Source organism: Microplitis mediator, chromosome 1 (assembly GCF_029852145.1).
Source record: "Microplitis mediator isolate UGA2020A chromosome 1, iyMicMedi2.1, whole genome shotgun sequence".
NCBI classification, from domain to species: Eukaryota; Metazoa; Arthropoda; class Insecta; order Hymenoptera; family Braconidae; genus Microplitis; species Microplitis mediator.
The window spans coordinates 26,707,103-26,731,034 of record NC_079969.1 but is presented as its reverse complement, the minus strand read 5'-3'; the positions used below and the strand labels follow the sequence as shown (position 1 = coordinate 26,731,034).

Here is a 23,932-nt window from a genome sequence, read left to right as displayed (position 1 = left end):
AACCTACTTGGTGACAATCGAAAGGGCTAACCAAAACTTAGAATTGACTAGATTTTGGGGGAGATCGGTCATGTAGTTTACGAATTATTCGAAGAATACAAATTGAAAATTTTTTTTTGTTTTTGGTTTTTTGCGTATAATTTATAAACCACTTGCCCGATTCACCTCAAAATGTAATCAGTTTTAAGTCTTGTTGATCCCTTTCAATTGCCACCAAGAACTTTCAAATCGGTTCATACTATCCAAAGATATCGTCGGACAAAAATTATAATTTTTCAGTGAAGGTATGTTTTACCGGCCTAACAAATTTTTGAGCTCGAAGAACTCAAAAATTTACAAGTAATAATGTTTCCGAGCTCTCTGAGAGATTTTTTTTTTAGGAAAAATCGATTCAGGAAAATTGAGAATGAGGGGGCAAAAGGTATGCGCGCCATGCCGCTGAGGTGTTAATTGCACCGGCGACGAAAAATTCTCCTTCCGTTTAGTTCACCGATTTCGGTTTACGATCTAAGTAGTTGAGCAAACACTAAACTAAATTTAACAAAATACTTAAAATACTTGGGTAAATAAATAAAAACTAAGTCCCGGAAATTTTAAATTTTAATAGAAAAAAAAAAAAAATAATTCCTTTCAAAATTTGTCGTTAAGTTAGTGACCTAAAAATCGGCCATTCTACACATTTTGAATTTTTTTTTTAAATCATCATCAATTAATTTTAAGATGTCAGAATTTTGAAAATATTTAGAAACAAAATTTTTATTAAAAAAAATTCTTTTCTCCCTCTACGATACAAAAAAGGATACTATATACATACACATATATGATAGAATTATGTAGGGTCATAAATCTCAAGTCGAAAATGACGAGCAGACAAAGAAGTTGGGACTGAGGTGATAAAAGTTAAAAAATAAATAAAAAGTGAAAACCGGTGAGCTCGCTAAGTGGACACGCATGCTCGGCAGTCTACATTTTACCTGATGAGCAAGTCTCGATACAAGGCAACGTATGACGGTCGATTCCAATGTGGTAATTATCCCCGACGAGCCGCGGAAGAGCCTCAGACTCGTTTCTCTCAATCTTTCTTTGCATAAATCCTCTAACTCTCTCTCCCCTCCCTGAAATCAGCCCAGATGTCCAAGCCGGCACCTAATTGCGTGCTCCGACTCTGACTGCAATTAACCCAGCCCAGACTCTCGTCCATCTGCACCGCGTCTCTTCCTAGTCCCTCACTTCCTCATGTCTATTTATTTTTATATTTTCGACGAAATTTTTCCCGGCATTCGCGAGTCGAAAGGTAACCGATAGAGTAATTCCCACGCGATCAGTAATCAGTAATCGTAAAGATATAATCTCAACTCTCTGTGTGGTTCGACAATATGATGTGGCCGTTGCATAATATTTAAAAGGCTTATAAATAATAAATATCTGTATGCCTTTGCCTCTAATTATATTTTAAATCCACGGGTTATTATTCATATCTATCTGTATCTGCATATATATATATACATAAGATCAACGCACATTTGTAACTGCTATGACAGCGATCAACATAATCGTTAGCTGAGCTGTAGATGGGGCTCGAGTCACTATAAAATAGACAAAAGGTCTCATAGTTCCGCGGTTTCACGGTTCGTAGCTGTCCGATTTATTTTCTTTACTGGAGGAGCCACGCCTCCGCGGTTCGGGGTAAACTCAGTAATATATATTTATATATATATATTACTTATACATACATAGTTCTGGTACACCTGCTGATGTAAATCCCCGAGGGCTGTAACAAACTCCCAGCACGAATGAAACTATTGCGGGCTAATGTAAGGTAAGGACTCGCGAGCTTGAAAGATCATCGAGTTTTTTAGCATCGTGACGAGCTCACGCGGAATCGCGTAGGTTCCAGTACCGTTTTAACTCGATATCGCGGGATCCATGCAACGCGATAAATACTTGTACTTAGTGCTGCCAATTTTTGTAATAAAACAATAAAAATAACAGCAAATATGAGAATTGAGGCGGAATTAAAAATGAATAAATTATCGATCCCTTGGTGAGAAATTGTTGCTGTTTTTTATTATTTTTCCTGTATTGTTACTTAGTGCTGTTGTTATTATTCTTTGTTCGCGGACGATGGCGATCGCGCGAGAATGATAAATCACATATCGAGTCTTTATATGGACGTTTGTGTGTGAGGATCCATGGATGTATGGATGTGCGATATTTATGCGTGGACGCGGGGAATGAATTACTCCCGGCGATATTTTTTTTGTTTATTATATATAAATATATATTTTTTTTTTTTTTTTTTTTTGAGGAGAGTAGAGAGTAGAGGCTCGTTCGTTTAGTGTCCGAGTGGAGCGTTACATTTCGAGCTGGGATTATTGTTATCAAAGGTGCGTCGAGGAGCAAGTCAGCACCACGCCCATGTGGGCGATCACTCGTTAGGAGTTTGATTAGAAGTGACCCCAAGGCACATGTTTGTTTGCTGTACTTAAAATATCTATAGACTATTGCTGGCATCGGTTAGCTCTGGTGCTGCACAAAGAGATATTTTATTGTGCAAGGGATACCGAGGTGGGTGAAGTCAGCAACAATGTGATCGAGTTTAATTAATTATTTTATTCTACTCTGATATTACGATGAAAAATTACTCTATGATTTATTTCATTGATTGTCAATGAGATTTACCGAAGCCAATTTAAATTTTTTTCATTTAATTTACTTTCAAAGTTTCATTCTTACTTTTAAAAATATGAGGAATTTAAATTGAAAAAAAAAAAAATCAAAAATGATTTAAAAATTTAATGATCCTGAAGTTAGCAGATATTTAAAAATTTTTTAATTTTTGTTTTTCAACAAATCAATTGCAGAAAAATAAAATAAAAATATGCACATGTAGAAAATTTAAAAAACTACAGGTGCAATTTTTTTTTTATGATTTTGTCGTCTAAAAAAAAATCAAAAAATTATTAGACGTCTGCTAACTTCAGTATCATAAAATTTACTCCATTTCATTATTGATCATAAAATTTTTTAATGGATATTTAATGAAAAAAAAAATTTACTCTTCCAATGACTTTTTTAAAAATTTTAAGTCAATGCCAAAATGTTTTATTTATTTTTAACGTCTGCATTACAGCAGTAAATAAATTACAATTAAAATTAACTTTAGTACTGTTCTACTAAAAAGTTCATTAAATTTTTAAATTAAAAAAAAACATAAAAAACAGAAAATAAAACAGTTAACAAGCAAGTAAATAGGAGTATTTAAACGATTTTTTTTTTTTTTTTAAAGAAAATAAAATAAACAAGGTAACAAATGTGTAAAAGAGCCGAGTATATAGTATTTTATCGAACAAACACAGAGGCGTGACACTCAGTAACAACTTTTCATGTTAACAATTGAGATAAGCCGTTAGGTAAGAAGCGTGTGCCGTTAATCACCCACCTAACGACACCGTGCTATCCCTTATATTACATTATTCCAATTTTTAAAATCTTTTTTTTACTTTTTAAGTACACGCTTTGTCATCGTCGTGCTGTAGTAACACTGTACGTAACGTTAAGCAAAGTACACATGCATTTACTCTTTACCTCTTAGCGGGACACACGCGATTTCAAGTAAATGCCGTGTAATCGGGGACACGAATCCCAAAGCGATAACTTCATTACCCCGTAGCGGCTAATTGCGGGTAAATTAGCGGAGTTAATTGCGAGCCCGTGCTTACAGAGTTCGCAGTATTTATTTTCGATCGAGATTTAATCGATCTACGCTGCATAAGCCTCCATTACAACCGTCATCATCGTAATCTACAGATACGTGATCCAGCCAAGTTGATCCTGATGCTGGCGATGCCTCCTCTGCTCTGCTTTGCATATTTCAGAATTAAATACTCTCGTTTCAAAACAGACATCATAACACTACGTACCTGGTACTGAGTACTCGGTATCCAGTGGACTGAGGCATCGCAACAGAAATCAGCAGCAACGTTTCGTAAGCATCAGAATTATTGGCTAAACTATCATAAACTTCGATCAATGTAATCGCTTATTGGCAATTTTAATTACTGATTAATAAAAGGTAAATTATCGTTGACCCTTTGGATTTCTATGGTGAGCAATAACCGAGCGACTCCGCGTACTCGCTGATCCTATTATTTATTATGGACATTTTTATGATTAAAAAAATAATGCGCATACGATGAATGAGACACATATAAACTATTGCGGACTTGTTCTGACGATGATGATAATGATGATGGTGATGGTGATGAGGATGAGGATGATGATGATGAAAAGACTGGGTAGAAAAGTCGGGGCCATCGATGTGTCGGTAAGCATCACGATCCCGGCGAGTACTCGACGCCGAGTCACGACCTACTAATGAATGATTATGCTACAATTTGCCCCGGGAGCTAGCGCAATTTATTAAATTACAGTGATTCTTATATACAACTTGCACGTTTAATGTATCCAGTAGTCTCATTGTCTTTACTCGAGATTTTAGCTTTTATTTTTTAATTACTTGCTGTTGAAAAAATAATTATGAGGAGTTTTGACCTCCAGAGATCAAAATTTGTAAGGATCAAAAATTGTTCGAGTCATAAAGTATAAAAATATATTTTGAAACTGTCATCGATTGATTGGGCGACTAAATTCCAGGTGAAAAAAAATGATGACAATTTATTGTCAATTGACGTCAAAAAATTTCGGTGATTTTTCGGCATTAAATTTAAAAAATGACCGGTGGTCAATTGACGTCAACTGTCCGATAATTTCTCAGCCTGACATCACTAGTCTACTCTATAAAATTTGATCACCAGGAAGTCCGAAGAATCGCCTGCAGTCAATCGATAGTTTTTTAAAAATAAATAATAGATTGTAAAAGTAATTAAAAAATAATACCGTGCATAATATGATGTAGTGGGTATGGATCTCGTGGAGATAAATAGTGAGGAGTGAGGATATGTAAGATGAAAAATGAAATCGGGCGTGAAACGAACGAGTAGTCATCGGCTACCTGGGTCGAGAGGGCCCTCGTTATATCGCTTACGGTAGTGAGACGAACTCTTGTACACAGTATACACTTAATACTTTATTCTGCCTATATACTAATGCAAGAGAAGCAGAGAAAAGGTGGAACTAATAATCGCGAAGAGGCCTAAAGAATACTTACGGATAACGGTCGGTTATTGTACGACCGCGGATGCTAAAATGTCTTACAACCCGACTGAGTTAATAAAATAAAAAGTTTCACCGAAACAAGTTCAAGTTGGGTCGTTCCGAGGTAAGGCCTCGATCCATCTTACTGCTAAATCTTATTATCAGTCGTCCTCAAGTGGATTCGCGACGCGATTCCATGTCCACCGTGCAGACCGCGGTCGGATCCAGTCGTAAACAAGGTGCCCATTAATTTGCCCGGGCCCAATAAGGGCTTGGGTTTGGGTTTGAGTTTGAGTTTGAGTTCGGGCCTCAGTGTGCCCATGGCCAGTCGCTCTTTTAGTGAGAAGGAGAAGGACAAGAGGGAAGACCGAGAGCGAGAACGAGGACTAAAGAGTTGAATAAGCCGCGTTGAAGGAAGCCGGTGTGATGTGATGCGATGCGATGGAAACCGATAGGTTGTGGGGATAAAATAAGTTTAGAGGCGTGAAATTGCCAGTAATTTTACAAGCCATAACGATCTACTAAATCCGTAAAATAATTAAGGGCGCAGATGTTTTCGCTCCGTACTCACTGGTAATACGTTGCGTTACTTTTTCGCAGCTCTTTTGTGTCAAGGGATACACAATAAAAAAAAAAAATAATAAATATAAAGTAATAATGATAATAAAACAAAAGGTGAAAAAAAGTTAACAGGAGTATCAACGGAACGCGGGGTTTTGACACACGGAAAATACCCGATTGCAAAAGATTCAATTCCCATCGCGTGACTCGTTAATTTATATTTTTTGTTTTATTTTTTTTATTGCCATCGGTACAGGCATCTCGTTCTGTACTATGTGATAAATGATAATGCACGGCGATGCTGTGGATCGGTTATAAAATCCACCTTACTGCCGACGTCAATCAATTTGTAATTAATAGTTGGATAATTGTTAACGATAATTGTCAGTGATCTCTCGAGATCCAGGTTCATCCGGCACTCGTCGATCTATACAACGTTTACATTCTCACGCCGTACTGATCGTATATGTAATCGATCTACTTTCACGCAAGAATATTCTTATTATTCTGAGGCATCATAATTATTATTTATGTATTGATTTGGATAATTTATGTTAGTTTTTTTCATTTATGATTCAACTACCGATCAAATAAATTATTGATCATTAAACTTTTTTATTGAAATAGAAAATTCTTTTTATGGTTTCAGTCGTAATAAAAAATTGAGTAATGCTTAGAGTTTTTCAATTATGAATAAAAAATTAGAATACAGAAATTTGAATATTTGAAAGCTTCACAATATTTTTAATTTTTTTATGACAGCTAATTCATGTTATTGGCTATCAAAGTCAAAAATATGATTTTTTATATGAGTGTGAATGAAGCGGACATTAAACAAATTTTTAATTATTAATAAATAGAGTAAATAATTAATAAAATAAAATTTTTAAATAATACGCATTTAAAAAATTTTGAAACTAATGAGTCCATTTTTTGCAAATATTATTTTTTTAATTATTTACTCTATTTATTTATAATTTTAAATTTGTCTGATTTCTGCTGCATTCAAACTCATTTTCTTTGAGTTATAATTTGAAGAAAAATCTTCTTTTAATTCGTCAGCACTTCCGTTATGAGCATTTTGCTCACGCTCGATTTTGAACATGAACAACTTTTTTTTTCAAATGGAATAGTTGAAATTTTTTTCTATCTTTGAATAGTTTCATATATTTTCAGATTCCACTTAAAAAAAATTTTTTTGGTTGCCATAGAAATTGTAAAAATTTTTTTTTATGCTCAAAAAACGTGAGCATTTTCCTCATCACGGGCGTCAAGGCGTAAGTAAAAAAATTCTATGTTCGGTTACTCTCGTGACTGCTCGTATACCTCCGGCAGTCTGCGGTGTGCGGAGTTATTCGGTTGAATTCGTTAAAGTTTAAATTACGTTTATTAATCGTAAATAAATTACAATTATCATTTATTTATTTTTTATTATTCTTATAATACATAAAGTAATTTATGAAAAATATTTTCTTGCTTAAAATTTGTTTGGTGCCTACGCACATAAGCGTTGAGCGTGAGTTAAACTCTCATCACGAGCGTAAAGTATACCGAAAAACTGACGGGTTAAAAAAATTAATTGAGTTGTATCCTGACGTCAATATTAAAAAAAAATTTGACTAAACCTTCGAAGAAAAATAAAAAAAATAAAAATACCAATTTCCGTTTTTTGAGAAATATTTACTACTCTAGCTGCCAGATGGTATTTTTGTTTTCATTTATCTACAACAATTCCACTGACTCCCAGCATTTGAAAGCTACCAAAACAATAATTCAATTTTACTATTAAAAATAAAAAAACAAAAATATTTTTTTAGAATCCCATAAAAATATTGTTTTGAATAATAGTCCTCTGTCACGACGTCATTGCTATTAAACACTGTAAACAGGCATTAAGCTTAATATCTATAATAACCCCATCAAGTTGACGAAGATTTGACCGCTCAATTGTCCCGGAGCCAACAGCTGGTAACCGGTGGCTCTGCCTCTGGTACATTATTTTCAGGGTGTAATGACGACAGCCTAGTAATCGTATTGAGGAAAAGGAAACGACTTAAAATTCAACACAACCGTCCATCTATTCGCCCAAGCACACACTCACTCACACATACGCAGATACTTATTAGTCTTAGCCCCAGTAAAATATTCCCTCGGATGAAATGACCAATTGGTTGTTTAGTGGCTCGGTTATTTTCTTCTTGGTCAAACACAGTAATTCCTTAATCTTGAAAGTAGGCACGTGGCATTATTAACTCCGAATAACGAACCAACCAACCAACGTAATATAAACGAATGCTGGAGATTGTCTCCCGTTTTGTCGGAGTGTATAGCATCTGGTAGCCGAGAGTAAAATACGGTCTTTCTCTCTGCTTATACACGGTCACCGCGACGTTGGCGGTCCAAGTAATACGCTACATACTCGACAACATACAAACATACATACATAAAAAAAATCTGAATATAAATAAAAATAAAATATAAAATCCCGTGCTCAAAGATCTACAACATCAACAACATCAACAGCAACAGCAACAAGCATTCAGGTCGTTGTAGTAGATTACTGATGGCTATTGGGCAAGGCGCGGTACTATGAAATAGAAAGCCCAGTGACAATTTGATAGATCGTCCTTTTTGTCCAGCATAACCGTAAGAGCAGTCGTTAACGTTCAACTCGATGAATCGACTTCCATTTTTTATCAGCTTCTTCTCAGCCTACTCGGCATTGCGAGACTCGACGGCTAATAACGAGCTTGCTTGTCTTACTCGACAACCATTCACACTAAAAAACATTCATCTATATATATGTATATACAAATAAACAAGGTAATACATAATATATAATTCATAATAACACGAGGTACGTGCAAATTCATCTGCCTCAGTCGCCAGAGAGTCGGAGAGACTGAGAGAGAACCGATCAATGAGAGCGCGATTATGATGATGATGATGATGGTGGCATAGCGTTCAGGTCTTTTGCTCATCTGTCTGGTATTTTAGCTTTGCTTTGACTCGAATACGTCTCGCCGTTGAATAGCCGGATTATTAATTCGATCGGTGAATAAAAAATATAATTTAATCCTCGGTATACACACTCGCGTCCTTTCAATCCGCGGTGCTGAAGTTTTGAATACATCCTCAGAATTGCCAAACGAGAGACTCGAAATTATTTTATCATCCGAGTATTTCCTGATGCCTTTTCCCCGGTATCGAATAAAGAGAACAAGTAGTATGGGGTATTAAGGAGACCGTTATGTGTACTCGGAGTTTACTGGCACTTTGCCTGGATTCGTTTTGTGGATACCGCGTTCATCATCATTAGCCGTTGATCACTCGCGATCGTCCTGGCAGTCACGGTCTTTATCCATCACCAGCACGTTGAGGTTTACGTGTTCATGTGAGGAGAGAGCGGGAGTGACCACCATCACCTAGCCCATGGTGAAAACACTAAGAGCTGTTGATATGGGCAAAGTTATTAACCTACTCAGGCACGTGGTTAGTTAATTCATTTATGGGTCCGCGAGTTGTAAGAGTACTCTATACTAGAGTACTCTTGGCATGAGCATTGTGCTGGATTGAGGATTTAATACGAGGAAGAGAAAATAAAGAATCCGTGAAATCAGTACCGAGACGGTCAATTCCTAGTCTAGTGTCCAGCCTTCAGTCTACATGCTCAATTAAATTTATGTTTTTTAGCTGAGGTTAATGTACTATTAATTTAATTATACAGCCAAGACAAAGACAAATACAATGAAAATAAATTTTTTAAATAGATTCCCGGGTCAAAAATAAAACTTGATTTAGACTTAGCTTACTAAGTCGAAATTTGGAGCTGTTTTTTATAAGACAAACTCCACTTTTTTTTACGGAGATATGAAATACATTGAGTTTTCGCCTTGGTTTAGACTTAACTGGCTTACTTAGTCATGATTTAAGACGAAAAAGTTAAAATCAAATCGAAATTGTCTTGGTTTTGACTTATTCGACTGAAATTTCAAGACAAAAAAGTCAAGATCAAGTCGAAATTGACTTGGTTTAGACTTATTCGACTGAAATTATAAGGCGAAAAATCAAAACTACGGTGAAAAAATTTTTATATATTAAGGCGAAAGTAAGGCGAATGACTATCGTGCTCGAAACAAAGACGAAAAAGTTCAAACTAAGATCAAAAAATACAAATAAGTTGAAATAAGTTGAAACTAAGATGAAAAAAATTTAATTTAAGTCGAAAAAGTCGAGATCTTATCACAAAATCGTCGGCAAATCGATAACTTCAAAAGAAAATAAAGTGAAGCGAGTCTGAATCAAGTTTTATTTTTGACCCGGGTAGATTTAAATAACTTTGGCCTTGGATATGACGATAACGTCAAAAGCAAACGTTATTGCGACAAAATTGCAAATTGAATATCGACCCTGTTACTAATATACGTATACATTTGATGTCGTGTCAATAGTCATAGGCTCGAAACTTTCACGCCTTGAATTTCCGCGGTACGATAAAACTTTCTCGATAGCTCATATCAATTGAGCTCTGAATCATCATCATCATTATTATTATGATACCCTTTTTGGACTCGGTTTATTTTCGTGTTTTTTTTTTATTCTTATTTTGGACGGTTGTCCGGCGACGTTTTAACATCGAATGGCAATGGCGTGACTGTAAAGTGTGAAGCCCCGACCACGTCCCCTCGATAAAGAAATAAAATTACAGGCCCGCGGCATGTTCACGATTCCCACTCGCCTCATGTTTTCTACGTACGACGTATTCACTTTTTTTTCAATTCTTTATACACATATATATACATATATATAAAAATGTGTGGATGTATAAATTTGAGAATTTACGTGGCGGCAATTCGACGGTATTTCGTGACACAAATTTACGGTGTCACCTGGAGGAGACAACACGGCATCGTCATAAAATAAAATCCTCATTATTTAATTTAAAAGCGAACTTGTCTTTTCCTTTCAGATTTAAATATAATAATATAGTTTTTTTTTTTTTTTTTTTTTTGAATCAGATAATTATTTATGTATGCGTAATTTAATTTTTATGAATTTAAATTTATGAAAAAAAAAATATATATATTATAATAACTCACTGTGCAAATTGTTGGTATTTGTCCGTGGATACTTCGTCCATTAATTGGCGGCTCTGCGGCTTTCGTCAGATCGACGTGATTTCTCAGCGAGGATGCGGCCAAGGCTGGAGACGAGGATGAGTTTATTGGAGTTTCTGGGCGCGCGAACCACGAGCCCACCTGCAATTTGAATAAAAAATATAATCTAGTGAATAAATAAATAAGTAAAATAAAAAAAAAAAATCAATTACAAGATTGTGAAGATCCCAGAGCTGTGTACAAGGATAATAATGTTGATCATGAGGAGATAATAAAATGTATACAACTGGTGAGAGATGGAGGAGATAATAAATTAGCTGATGAGAAAATAGTCGGCATGTCAACAGGGCACTTGGGCTTATGCTCGTAAAGGGACATTTAAAGGACTCGCTAATATAAAGGAGAATCTGATGCAGATCCGTACTATAGAAGAGCATTAGTGTCACTGCATGAATATGAGACTCTTTAAGATGGATGGCTCGCTCGAGGCGTGTGGTCTTGCTCTCCACTTTATTCTTTCTCTGACTGCATACATGCACATGACTCTAAGAGTTTCCTGAGCTTATAAGCGAAGACCCGAGTGAAAAAGAATAGACTTTTAACTCTCGATACACGAGTGAGAAAATAATATAAAAGACCTTTTGATCAGCTATCATATGAGTTTATGATATTTCTTGTATTATTTTAAAATAATCCTGGTGACACTAGAGTCATTCACTCGGGTATTGGGTTTCGGAGTTTGACTGGCATGAGAAAAAAATTCAACACTAATTTTGTCTCTGGTTTGTGTCTAGTTAACTTATGAATTGGGCTATTGTTTTTTTTCCTATGAAATTTTTTGAATGTTTTTTTAAGTCATGATCTAGGGTCATTTTACACCCTGTTGTATATTTTTTTAATGATAGGTGAAGGCAGAGTAAAATGAGACGGAAAAAAAATGTTTAAATACACATCCAAAAAATTAAAGGAACAAGAAAATTTTCAAAATTTTTCAATGATTTTTGGAAGGCTGTATTTTCGTGAAAAATGATTGTATCGAAAAAACAAAAAAAGCAAATTGAAACTTGAAATCTCTAGTTTGAAGATCTTCCAGCAAAATAATTTTTGGAGCCACGGGTTTTGCGGAATCATAAGAAATAGCTCGAGACAAAATTTTTTGGTTTTGTTTTTTGGGTCTACGGGGCCAGGAAAATTTTTTTGAGAAAAATCAATTAATGGCTCATTTAGGAGATTTATTCAGCTACAATTTGCTTTCTTTTTGTTTTCTTATACGACAATTTGCTGCTGAGATATCAGCCTTCAAATAAAAAAGGATCTTTTTGTCTTTGATTATCGATACCTCAGCAACTAATGGTCACACAGTAATTTTGAGGGCAGCTTTAAAAACTTAAATAAACCTCCCACAAGCCTCATTTTTTATTAAAAAAAAATGTATGTATAAAAAATAAATAATTATATAGTTTAAGACGTTTGCCTTTTAAATAGACAAAAAAAAATTAGCGGAGCATGACATCTAAACATAACGTGTAAAATGTCTCTTTATTAACGTATTACACATTATACAGGAAAGTTTGACGCGTGCGACACGCCATCGTGTGTCTAGCAAGTTCTCCATGTTGTTCCACTGTCGTCCGCGTAATTACATGCGACAGCGATCATGTGTTGTGTACAGTATAATAGCAAATGGAGACAAAGTGGCCGTAACAGAAATGCCCTCACCTACCGCACACTATTCACTCATATCACTTATTCATTTCTTTAAGACCCTATACTCTATTCTATACCCGACATATTTATATAAATAACAAACAAACGCCTCATGCTCTTAAATTCCAAACAATTCAAGCTGCTTACGCGCATTAGTTTCGCCACCGGGTTTTCTTTGTCGCGACGTCACTCGGCTCTTCCGTGGACGATCGATTCCGCGTCCGAATCGTCCCACTACGCAGACTTGAGACTTATTTTCCACCCATCAGAGTTAAAAGTCATGTCTGCGTCTCCGTATTACCGTGATTAAAAAAATGTTTTTTTTATTTTATTACAGACGAAGCCCGAGTCGAAATTTTGGCCCCCATTTCAACCTCAAATAACCAACTTTGGTGAGGTTGTGTCGGGTCGAATGAGGATGAAATCACATACAAATTTTGCTCCTCATGTGACCCTCAATGTAGTAGTTATCGGACAAAATACCATAGTGAGGACGATATGAGGGTGAAATTTTTGAGCCTCATACAACCTTCTTTAGCCCCATACCATTTCATTTACTTTTTTCTACATATATATATTTCTACAAAATATAAATTCTTCACTTTATTATGACGCATGTTTATTGTTAAATTAAAACTACAGTTCAAAAACAATGAATATTTTGCATATAGTGTAGCTTTTAGAATAATATTAGTTACATTTACATTTTTCTTAGGATGTTATTTATATATTTAAATCTTCATTTTCATCTTCATCACTGCTTGATTTGTAGTCTTTCTGTTCATTACGTTGTTTGTCATCACAATCTAATGCAAATAGAAAATATTATTACTTTACTGATTTTAGAAAAATAGCCTAGGCTAGTTCACAAAAGAATGATCTAAATGATTTAGGCAATCCTTGGTCGTGATTAGAACGTCCAGTAAGGAGTAACGAGCGCTATCGCTCATTACGAGCGCCTCTAAACCTGTCTTTAAACCAGTCTTTACCTAGAAAGTAATCGACCTCTGCTCTCGCGATAGCCACTTTGATTCTGGCTACAGCTTCTCAGGAGATGACGTCACCGTTAATTACTCTCTTCAGTCCACAATAATAACAATAAATTAACATTACATACCAAAGACCAGTGTCGCTCGACAAAAGACCTTAACTTCACCAATCCAACAAACTATGACGCAATCGGCCAACAGAATCTGACGGCTAATTAATTAACGAAATTATCACCTTGACAATTAACCTTTCAGTCAACTAAAACCGACTATTATTATGAAATCACTAAAAAGTATATTGAGATTTGAACTCGTAGTCAAGTCAGGATTAACAGATTTGTCGGAATAATATTTAATTGGACATTGGGTATGACCGAGGTATGAAAGCCGTATTACAAATCCATCGATGCTCGTTACACGATATCTGATTTTCGCGGACCACACGCATCAGCTGGCAGAACTACGACCCGAACCCAGCTTCAAACATTTTGATTATGTGATGTGATGAATAACAAAGCAAGAGGGAAGAGGGACGCCCACTATGGGTTATCGGGTATCGGCGTCGCGACGCCATTGTAGTGCCTCGGTGCTAACGAGCTGTCGTCAGCGATATTTCCCACCCCACGACCCTTTTATATACCTATATATAGTGTTTGCTGTTATAATGTTCTCGGTGGTATTATACAGTCTTAGGCTATATACATATATATAGATATATATATGTCCATGTCTATGTATATATTCTATAGCAGACTGGGTGTAGAATGGTGTAGATAGCTTTTCACGTTGTTACCCCTCCCGTTTGGCTGGCTCGTGCCTCTGCCCACCATCGAGCCTAAATAAATACATGGACGTCAGACTCTATTGCTTGCATATATTTACCCAGGTTACAGATATTATCTTGCCTGGGTAACTATAACGGTTTAATTAAATACTCGACACTGGATATTTATTATTTTTATTGCGGATCGGCGGCGATTTATTAATTTAATTTAAAATATTCTGAAAGAAATCAGAGTCAGAGCCAGTGAGTGTTTACAATGAGCCAATTAAAACGGCAAACGCGTCCTAATTAACTCGTCGATTACGCGGCTTCCCTGACGACTCGGCAAACAAACAAAGAGCCCAAAGAGCATTAGGGTGATACGGTTGCTGCTGGTGATGATGATGCCGAGTGAGAGGGCTTTGAAGGGAAAGTTTCGTCATGAACCCAAGGGTGCTGATGGCAGTAGCGGTGGGTTTTCCGTCGACGGTACACATTATAATTGCGCATATTAAAATGGCGTCGCCGATGTAGATAAAGATAAAGACAAAGACAAGGACAAGGAGAGAGAGGAGAGCGGTGGCGTATACAGGCTGGAAGGCGGATGGAGCAGCCATCCGGTAAGAGAGTGAGAGCACAAAGTGTACGAGAGTTTGAGAGCACGCTCAGCCATCTTTAATCAATAATGGAGCATCACAGGGACCATGACAACAGATACTACCCAACTACCCTTTCTCAGAGCGTTCCAGTGTCTCACAGGACCCCCGGGCAAGGGTTGTGCCTTGCTGCTCTAGAGTCCGCTGGATACTTTCCAGCCCTTCGCTATCTGTCCTCCCCTGCCCAGCTTCAACCCTTTCCAAGGTGCCCTAAGACCCGCTCGGGTTACATCCGCAACCGTTTCTCCGAGAAATTCTATCCCCTCTTGGCTCTCCCTCTTTCTCTCGAAAAAACACTCGACAGCGTGGAATAGAAACCAGACTTAGGAGCGAGCTCACCTCAGCGCACTCAGTTAAAAATTCAAGAGGAGAAGAGTGTATTCACAGGAGCCATAACGTCTGTGAATCTCAGCAGTACGAGATGATTCAATCGAGAGGAATACTTTAACTCTCGAGTGGTTATTCTCCTTACCGCTTGTATATAACAACATCGAGGATATAATATTATTGAGACACTGTAGATATCGGAGCTGCAGAGTCCAAGAGTACGAGCAAGCAAAGTCATATTATATATGTATAGTCGGGATACATGTGGATAAAATTAATAGTGTCCAGGGGTCGAGGCAACAGGACTGGATTCTCAAACCAGCATTACCGTCGCTCGTTTGCCCATTGGGAGCGTGTAAAGGTATGATGCAGAGGCTCTGTCGGTCTTCTCACAAAGCCGAGGATATCTTTAGCTCCCTCTCCCTCTTACTCCCTTGCTCGGGGTCTCTCCCTCACTTGTATATACAATGCAACACATTTTCAGGCTGGCTCTTTCCGATGTTGCCGGACACGCCGGGGGCGCAACAGCTTGATACATCGTTACACGCTATTCCCACTGTACCCTGCACACCAGCTCGTCGTACCCGAGTCCAAGTCCGAGCCCGAGCCCGAACTGAGCCCGAGCCGTTACCTATCCCGTGTCCGAGGTTGTCTTTGTTATTTCTTCACTCCCATCAATCCATTTAAATTATTTGTGACTCTGCTGATAAATATCAGCACAACTGGTTGCGTACGGCGATAATCAAAGCGGCGAAAGTATTACGAAGCTTATGTACCCGCAAATTAAATTTAAATTATTGTTACAGACAGTAGCGAGTTTTTATAACAGCCGGGATCATTTGGGGCCGAATGACATGGAGATGGAGGTTTATATGCGCGGAATATTGCGGCAAGAATGTCTTTTTAAATAATCTGTATAAATGAGTGTGTTGTGGGTATATATTTTCCAAGTGGATGTAAGTCTCGCTGGGAGAACGATAGTAAAGGATATTTTGTAAGCGCGAGTATGTGAGTGTTGAGTGTGAGTGTGTTGCTGCTGAGACATCGAAGGTGCTGTTCACTGTTTTATGGAGGCATCAATTACTTTAATATTCACGGTCGTAATATCACCGGGAGAATATTATATATACTTTGGTTTAGCAGTATATGGACGGAAAGAACGCGAGCGGAGGCAGGAGAATGAAATAGAGGGTTTTGAGAGAGAATGAAAGTGATAAAGAAAGGCGAGCGAGCTTGATGTTGATCCTGGTACTGGTGCTGGTGCTGGTGCTGGTGCTGGTACTGGTGCTGGTGAGTGAGGGTGCAATGTCGAACCTCGGAGCTGTGTAGTGCAGGTCGGTAAGGTGTCAGCGGTCGTAAAACACCAGCCAGTCGAGTCTTGTTCCTTTGTATATGACGTTGTAATCGACTTTAGTCTACTCGATTATGTTATTTATATTTTTTTTAATACTTTTTTCGAAAAGTAAGAAGACGGGAGAAAATGTAGAGGGAAAAAATTTAATGGTGACCGCAGGATGGACTAAAAACGGGTCTACCCTTGTTGAGGAAAAAACCGATGACAGAGAGTAACGTGCGTCACGCTAGAGTGGAAAAGATAAAAAATACTAAAAATAAAAAAGAGATAACTGAAGAATGAATAATTACTGTGCGGTTTTTTAGCCCGTGGTTTTCGTGCGCACGCGTCCTCGTATCCTCGAATACACAATACGCATAAATATGTAGGCATCACTTTTATAAATAGTCCGACACTTTTCGAGCCCGCTTGCCCCGAATATATGCTACTAAGGAAACTGTGTGAAAAATTTCTCTCAACTATCTTTTGTCCCTTTGTCGATTTTTACAATTGTATATATTGTGCTTTCATTTATTGTATTTTTTGCGTTACCCATGTGCCACGTGTCACCGACATTTGGAAATTTTTTAAGAACCACAAGCTTCCGGATATTATTTCCTTACAAATTTCAACACCTCGGACTTTTGTGATGAAATGAGAGCATCAATTACAGTTCAAAAAATATCTGAATAAAAAATTATTCTATTGGGTACAAATTTTTTTTAGTAAATAAATTATTAGAACAGCTCAATACCAACAACGATACCGCGAAATTACGCGTGGAAAAAATTTATCCGGCACTCGAGACATTTTTTATTAAATAATTCAAATAGACAGAAAAAAATATTTTCTTGGCGCAAGAAATTTTTTGTTTTATAAATTGAAAACAAAATTTTTCTTAAGACAAGAAAAAATTTCTCGGTTCAAAAAATTTTTTGTTGCTCTAAAAAAATTTACTCTCGCTCCAGGAAATTTTAAGTCTTCAATTTATAATTCAAAAAATTTCTTGAGGCAAGTAAAAATTTTTTTGGGACAATCAAAAATTTCTTGTACTAAGAAATTCTTTTTTTCTGTGCACGAAATTAGGTCTAGAATTTTCTTCTAAGTGACAAAATATTTTATCTGAAAAATTCAAATTTTACACATATTTTGGTCGGGTATAGAACGCAGACGACTTTCTATGACTCAGACTAATTTAGTGAATTAAAAAAAAATAATAAATTAATTTAATAAAATTTTTTGATAACCGAACGTAAAAACAGAGCGACGTAAAAAATTTGCATGACAATTTTCAATCAGATTTTTTGACATTTATATCAGAATAAATCTTTGAAAATCAATTAGACCAGTTCATTATCAGTCTCATTTAGCAATAACGTACTTTTAATGTCTAGTTATTGTACTAAATGAGTATATATATTTTAAAGAGATAATAAAATATAATCTAAAATAGTAAAGCATTTGAATCGTAAATAACTAATGAGTTGATGTAAACATTCCTCATTTACATAACGCAATATATATACATTTATTTATATGAATATCAATATTAATATCAATATATGCTCGGCATATGTAACTGTGGCAGGTAAAACTCAACGCATTTAATATTAATTATCACAACTGTCATCGTTACTCATGTATAATTTTCCACCCGATATGCAATCTGTAACGTTTTACGCAGAGTGTAAAGAATTATACATATTATGACACGTTTCAAACCCACCGACGCGGAAATAATACCCAATGACACCGATGACATCACTCATGCATTCATTAGTTTACAAAGTATTTAAATTTCCAACTCATCGAGGTCCCGTGGAATAGAAAAAAATATCATCGCAATTCCGTCGTATATTAAATAAAATAAAATAATATCGCGCAGGTGTAAATTATTGATCCTCTTTTTTTTATTTTTCCATTTAGTTGATTGTTAATACTTCAGTTCTAGAGCCAGCGAGATTGTTAGAGGACTTTACGATGTGGAAAAAATTATGCCTTCCGTATACAGAAGCGATGAGTTTTAAAATCACAGCATTAGAAAGTCTGCAATAAATTAGAAAACTATGATTTCATTTTTATATATTTATCTATCGTCAAACTAAATGTATATGTACACAGAAACAATGGATTTCTTGGCGCAAAAAAAATTTTATTCGCCCCAAAAAAATTTTTTGCATCATAAATTGAAAACAAAAATTTTCTTTGGATGCAAGAAAAAAATAAATAGGCGCTGCGCAGGACAAAATTCTGTTGCAGCCATAGGATTTTCCTGTGGAATAAATAGGATAAAAAACAAGTTTCACGTACAGATTTTTTTGGTTAGTATAATAAAATTTTTTAATTTTTAAAAACATTCAAATTTTAAACGAAAATTTCAACTTTGAAAAAAAAAAAAAATTCGAATAAAAATTTGGATTTTTTTCCAAACTGAATTGTTTTTCAAATTTTGAAATTTCAATAGGATAAGGAACAAGTTTCATGTACTAATTTTTTTTTGTCCGTATAATGAAATTTAAAAATTTGTAAAAAAATTCAAAGTTTGGAAAAAAATTCAAATTTTAAAATTAGAATTTTTTTCCGAAGTTGAAATTTTCGTTCAAAATTTGAATCTTTTTATAAATTTTGAAATTTTATTATACGGACAAAAAAAATTAGTACACAAAATTTGTTCCTTATTCTATTGATTTCACAGGAAAAATCTTGTTGCTGCAACAGTGAGAAAAAATTTTCTTAGAGTAAGAAATCCTTTTTTCTGTGTAATTCCTCGTGGAAATAAACGATGAGTATTTTTTTATTTGTCTTCTCTGGGTTTTTATTTTTAATAAAAAACACAATCAGAGTTTGTGTACTCAAAAAATTGATACACTTAAACACAATTACATTATGAAGGTTATTAGTTGGGTCAGTTCGGCGTAGGATTGCTGGGGCATAAAATGGTTTTTTTAGTGAGATCAGGGACTCGCGCCCTCGAACATGACATGTGTGCTCTATTGGGCGCCCCTCAGGTAGAAAAACCTTCAACTCAACAAAAGTTTTATATGTCGATGCCACGCATCTGGCGAGCGGTTCTAAACTAAACTCATATCATGTGATGCCAGGGGGCGTGTGCTAACATATATATACCTACACATACATATAAAATATAAACTACGTCGTGTGATCATCGTCCCATTGTCAGGACAGAAAAATGGATTTTATTAATCTTCGTCATTTAATTCTCATCAAACCTCTCAATAATTCAAAAAAAATCTGAATAAATTTAGTTCTTTTATAAATAAAATTTATTTAAGTAGTAAATCAGTGATAAATAATGACCGATGGACGAGGTCGTTGAACGGTTAAGTAAAAATAAAATAGTATGAATGTTTGTATGTAGGATAGATAATCATAGACGAGAGTTGTGATGAATTATGAATTATGAATAAAAAGACCCGATGATGCCATTAATCAGTTTATATAAATTTACAAGTGCGACACATAGAGAAAAGGCTGAGAGCGAAACGGGATGTGTTGGAATAAGTGATTTCATCGAAGGCAAATGAATCACCTGGAGATCCGAGCGGCCTTCCAAATTGGACGGGATGCCATTGACTTATCCCGGCATCACGGATGCAACGAAAATTTATGTTCCCTCTTAGGGAAGGACGAGACCGATAAACAAAATAAACCATAAAAAATTATGTGTACTCATGTATGTGTAGTTATATGTGCCTTGTAGGTGCTGAAGAGCACCTGAATGCACATCGGCGTTCGATTCATCGCCTTATTGGACTCGCTCGGTGTCTAGAAGTCGCGAGTCAGTGACGTTATCTTGACGTACAGGTGTGTTTCGGGCACTAAATTCAGTGACAGTCGTTACGGTTTTAAATTTTAAGCTTTAAAAAGTACAAGAAGAGACCGACGAAGCCAAGTGTGGAGCTGGAGCTGGAGCTGGAGATGCAAAGACCAGAGCCTGTTATTACGGGAAAATTTATATGGACAGAACGTCATCTGGAGGTTTTGCACTCGTGATTATTATTGTTTCTCTTTGCTTAGGTATTTCTTCTGTACGCAGTGGACGCGATTTCACAGTGAAACCATTTCGTGGAATAAATAACGCAGAAATGCGAGAGATCGTTCGGCCGCGTATTACGACGTAACGGTTCAGTTCGACGGACAGCGTTCCCATGCAAGAGCTGATACTAAGATGGAGAATAACATTAAATGACTGGACTGCTCTGCTGCTACTGCATACTTGCTCAGAGAGACTTTTCTGAGGCCTTAACTCTCTTGTGCAGAAGCCCAGAAAATGTATATAAATATATTGCATTGTATGCAGCCACCAGCTCCAAGACAAGACCGTTTAAAGTTCGTAAATTCCAGAATAACCTTTTGAATTGTCCGCGTGCACTTAAACTTACTACCGAAGAATAATAATAAATGGCTGTAGCATACGCGCATTTCATAGTTTAATTTTTGTGTTACGACTTCACTGAATAATTCAAACTGTCGGCGGTTTTAAATACTTACAAGTAAAAATTCTACTGTGCCAAGTAAACAGACGTTAAAATTTCGTGTTAACTATAATAAAAATTACCCAACTTAGCTTTTGACTCTAGAGTTGGTTCTAGACTTTGATGTGCGTTAGAGTAAGCAAAGAAAAAATAAATAATAAAGTTTACAATTTTCCAAACTCACGGATGTCGGCTGCAGTAATCTCGTGGCTAAATTGTTGTTCCACTTCCTCGAATGTTTACCCGAATACAAACTTCTCATGTTATTATGATGCTGCTGATGTTGTTGCTGCTGTTGGATGAAATGGGAGAGCTCGGGAGGTGCACGAAACGGCGGGTACATTTCGAGCAATTTCTGATGCTCGTGATAGTTCCGGTACTCGCGATTGAGTGACTCATTTAGGTCCTTCAATTTGTCTTGACGCTGCTGATGATACAGATAATTGGACTTGTGACTGTTGTACTGGAGCTTGTTCATCTCGCTGAGGTGTTTTTCGTGATCTGTTGCCGAAGAAAGGTTTTGGGTCTGCGCTGGATCGAGGAACGAGTGAAGCGACGTGGGGACCGAGGAAGAAGTCAGCGAATTAGGAAAGAAATGGGGAAAACCAAAACTATTTGGCGGTCCCGGTCCGCCGACGGCTCGATAAGCCGGATGCTGCATCACCGGGTACTGACCTGGTACGCGGCCAAAATTCCCAATGCTCTCGTCTCCTTTTCTATCGAAGTGCTTCGGCTCTGGAGCTACTGCATTGTAACCATTGAGCTCATTGTAATTTTCCTCCTCAGTCTTTATTCTCGAGACCCCCAGTTCCTGTTTGATCCTCACTCCAGGACTTATTTCCGCGACATCTATCACTTCTTGTTTTATTTTTACGTCTCCCTCTTTGTTTTCCAAGGACGCTAGTGAGTCTGGCCTGCAATCGAGGCCAATCTGTGCCTGTCGCATTTCCTGATTTAAATAAATTTGTTTTTGTCCGAATAAAATATTTTATTAAAAGCTGGCTCGGCTGCGACGGAGGTGACAAAGGGGTTCGGAGTCCCGTGGTCGCATTTTATGTGACGCTGCGGTGATTCCGGAGAGACGCGACGACTCACTCGGTCGTTTTCGTTCGTCGGAGTGGGGTCTCTGTCCAGGAGGGTGGCAAAGAGGGAACTGACGGGACAGAGTGAGGTAGAAGAGTGATGATAGAGTGTACCAGTAGTAGTAAATGTGGAAGTAATAGTAGTAGTAGTAGTAGTAGTAGTAGTAGTAGTAGTAGTAGATGTTGTTGTTGTTGATGTCAAAGAAGTAGGGGAAAGAGGCAAGGGCGGCGTGACAGTTTCCGTGTCACGTGTCCCCGTGCTGGAGGCTCCGCCTACGAATACAAAATTTTCCCTCCAAATAATGTCACGCGTACAGCAACAATACTTAATAATATTATAAGCTACTGACATTTATTGCACGCACCTTCGATAACACTTAACCTTTCACATAAATCTAACACTGTCATTAACATAATTGTTCGCACTCGGGTCACTTAGTCACTAGTTTTTATTGCACTTCACTTTAAAAACACTTTTAATCACTACCTCAAAGGTTTTTCCATCATCCAATTATAAATTAGTGATTTTTATAATCGACATTTATTTATTTTATTCAAAAAACGAGAGGTTTCGCGACTCCGACCGTTCCCTCGAGCGTACCACGAGCGACTCTCTCGCCCCGCGTTCGTGAGCCGCGAGCCGATTCGTGCGTTTTCGTAATTAATCGTGGATAACCGCGCGCCGAGCTTAACACTCCAAGGGTACTTTTTCCACCTCAAAGATCCAAAAACCTGACAATCGTCATCATCGTCACCATCACCGTCAACATGCATTCAAATTTTCAAATTTTTCCCACCGTAATTCAGGGAATTTTTTATTAAAGGAAAATTCGCTAATGGAAAAGTCGTGCCGGGTTGCTCGATCGCAGAGCACCAAGTGGTTGCGCGCGACCACGGCCGAGTACCCACGAGTTCCGCCGACGATTACCGAGTCTATTTCTTTGTGTTTGTGCGCTCAAATACTCCAAATCCCGCTTATACCGTAGGTGTATATACTACACGTTCGCTCATATGTGCAAGACCTTTTTATATAGATTCACCTTTGTTGCTCGAATAACTCAATTGTCGATAGAAAACACGGACAATGTTTTACTCGGGAATATTACGCATCTATCTATAAATAAAATCCTCCATTTCAATTTTATTTTTTTCACATGCGAACAAAAAAAAAACCGTAGAGACTTAAAGATTATATTTATTAGATGTCATGACATTTAAATAATGCGTGAAGAATTTATTGCCCGAGGATGTTATTGCTAAATAAAACATATGCAAAGACAAAAGATAAAACAACAGTAAATTACATTTTACACTCTTCATTCCATTTATTTTTTCCTCGCGATAAAAAAAAAATTATCAATCGATTATCAAAAGTTCTCGTAACACTTCCGTCTCAACAATGTCTATCAGTCCATCTGATTCTAGCTCAAAGACACAAAGATCACTAATATTTTTTTTACGCGAGCAGATGCATGACCTCTGATTTTTCAGCCTAGATAAATAGTAGATAATTTTTAATCAGTATATTTACATATTTTTTTTGTTTTTAATCCCAGACTACACAAAAAAAAAGAATTTCTTGGCACAAGAAATATTTTGTGTTATGAATTGAAGACAAAAATTTTTCTTGGCTTAAGAATTTTTTTCTCGCCTGAAAAATTTTTTTCTTGTTCCGAGAAAATTTTTTCTTACTCCAAGAAAAGTTTGTTTTTCACTTTATAATACAAAAAATTTCTTGGGTCAA

At 36.6% G+C, this 23,932-nt stretch overlaps 1 protein-coding gene across 2 annotated transcripts in view; it reads right to left on the bottom strand.

Moving 5' to 3' along the window:
• Positions 1 to 22,780, bottom strand: part of LOC130665941 (uncharacterized) — a 137,279-nt gene extending 114,499 nt beyond the window's left edge. For both annotated transcript variants that reach the window (XM_057466573.1, XM_057466577.1), the window contains exons 1-2: positions 21,291 to 22,780; positions 10,818 to 10,976 (exon numbers count right to left, since the gene is read on the bottom strand). In XM_057466573.1, coding sequence (XP_057322556.1) covers positions 10,818 to 10,976; positions 21,291 to 22,052 — 921 coding nt within the window. In that variant the 5' untranslated portion in view covers positions 22,053 to 22,780. The remainder of the gene's footprint in view (positions 1 to 10,817; positions 10,977 to 21,290) is intronic.
• Between the last annotated feature and the right edge of the window lie 1,152 nt (positions 22,781 to 23,932).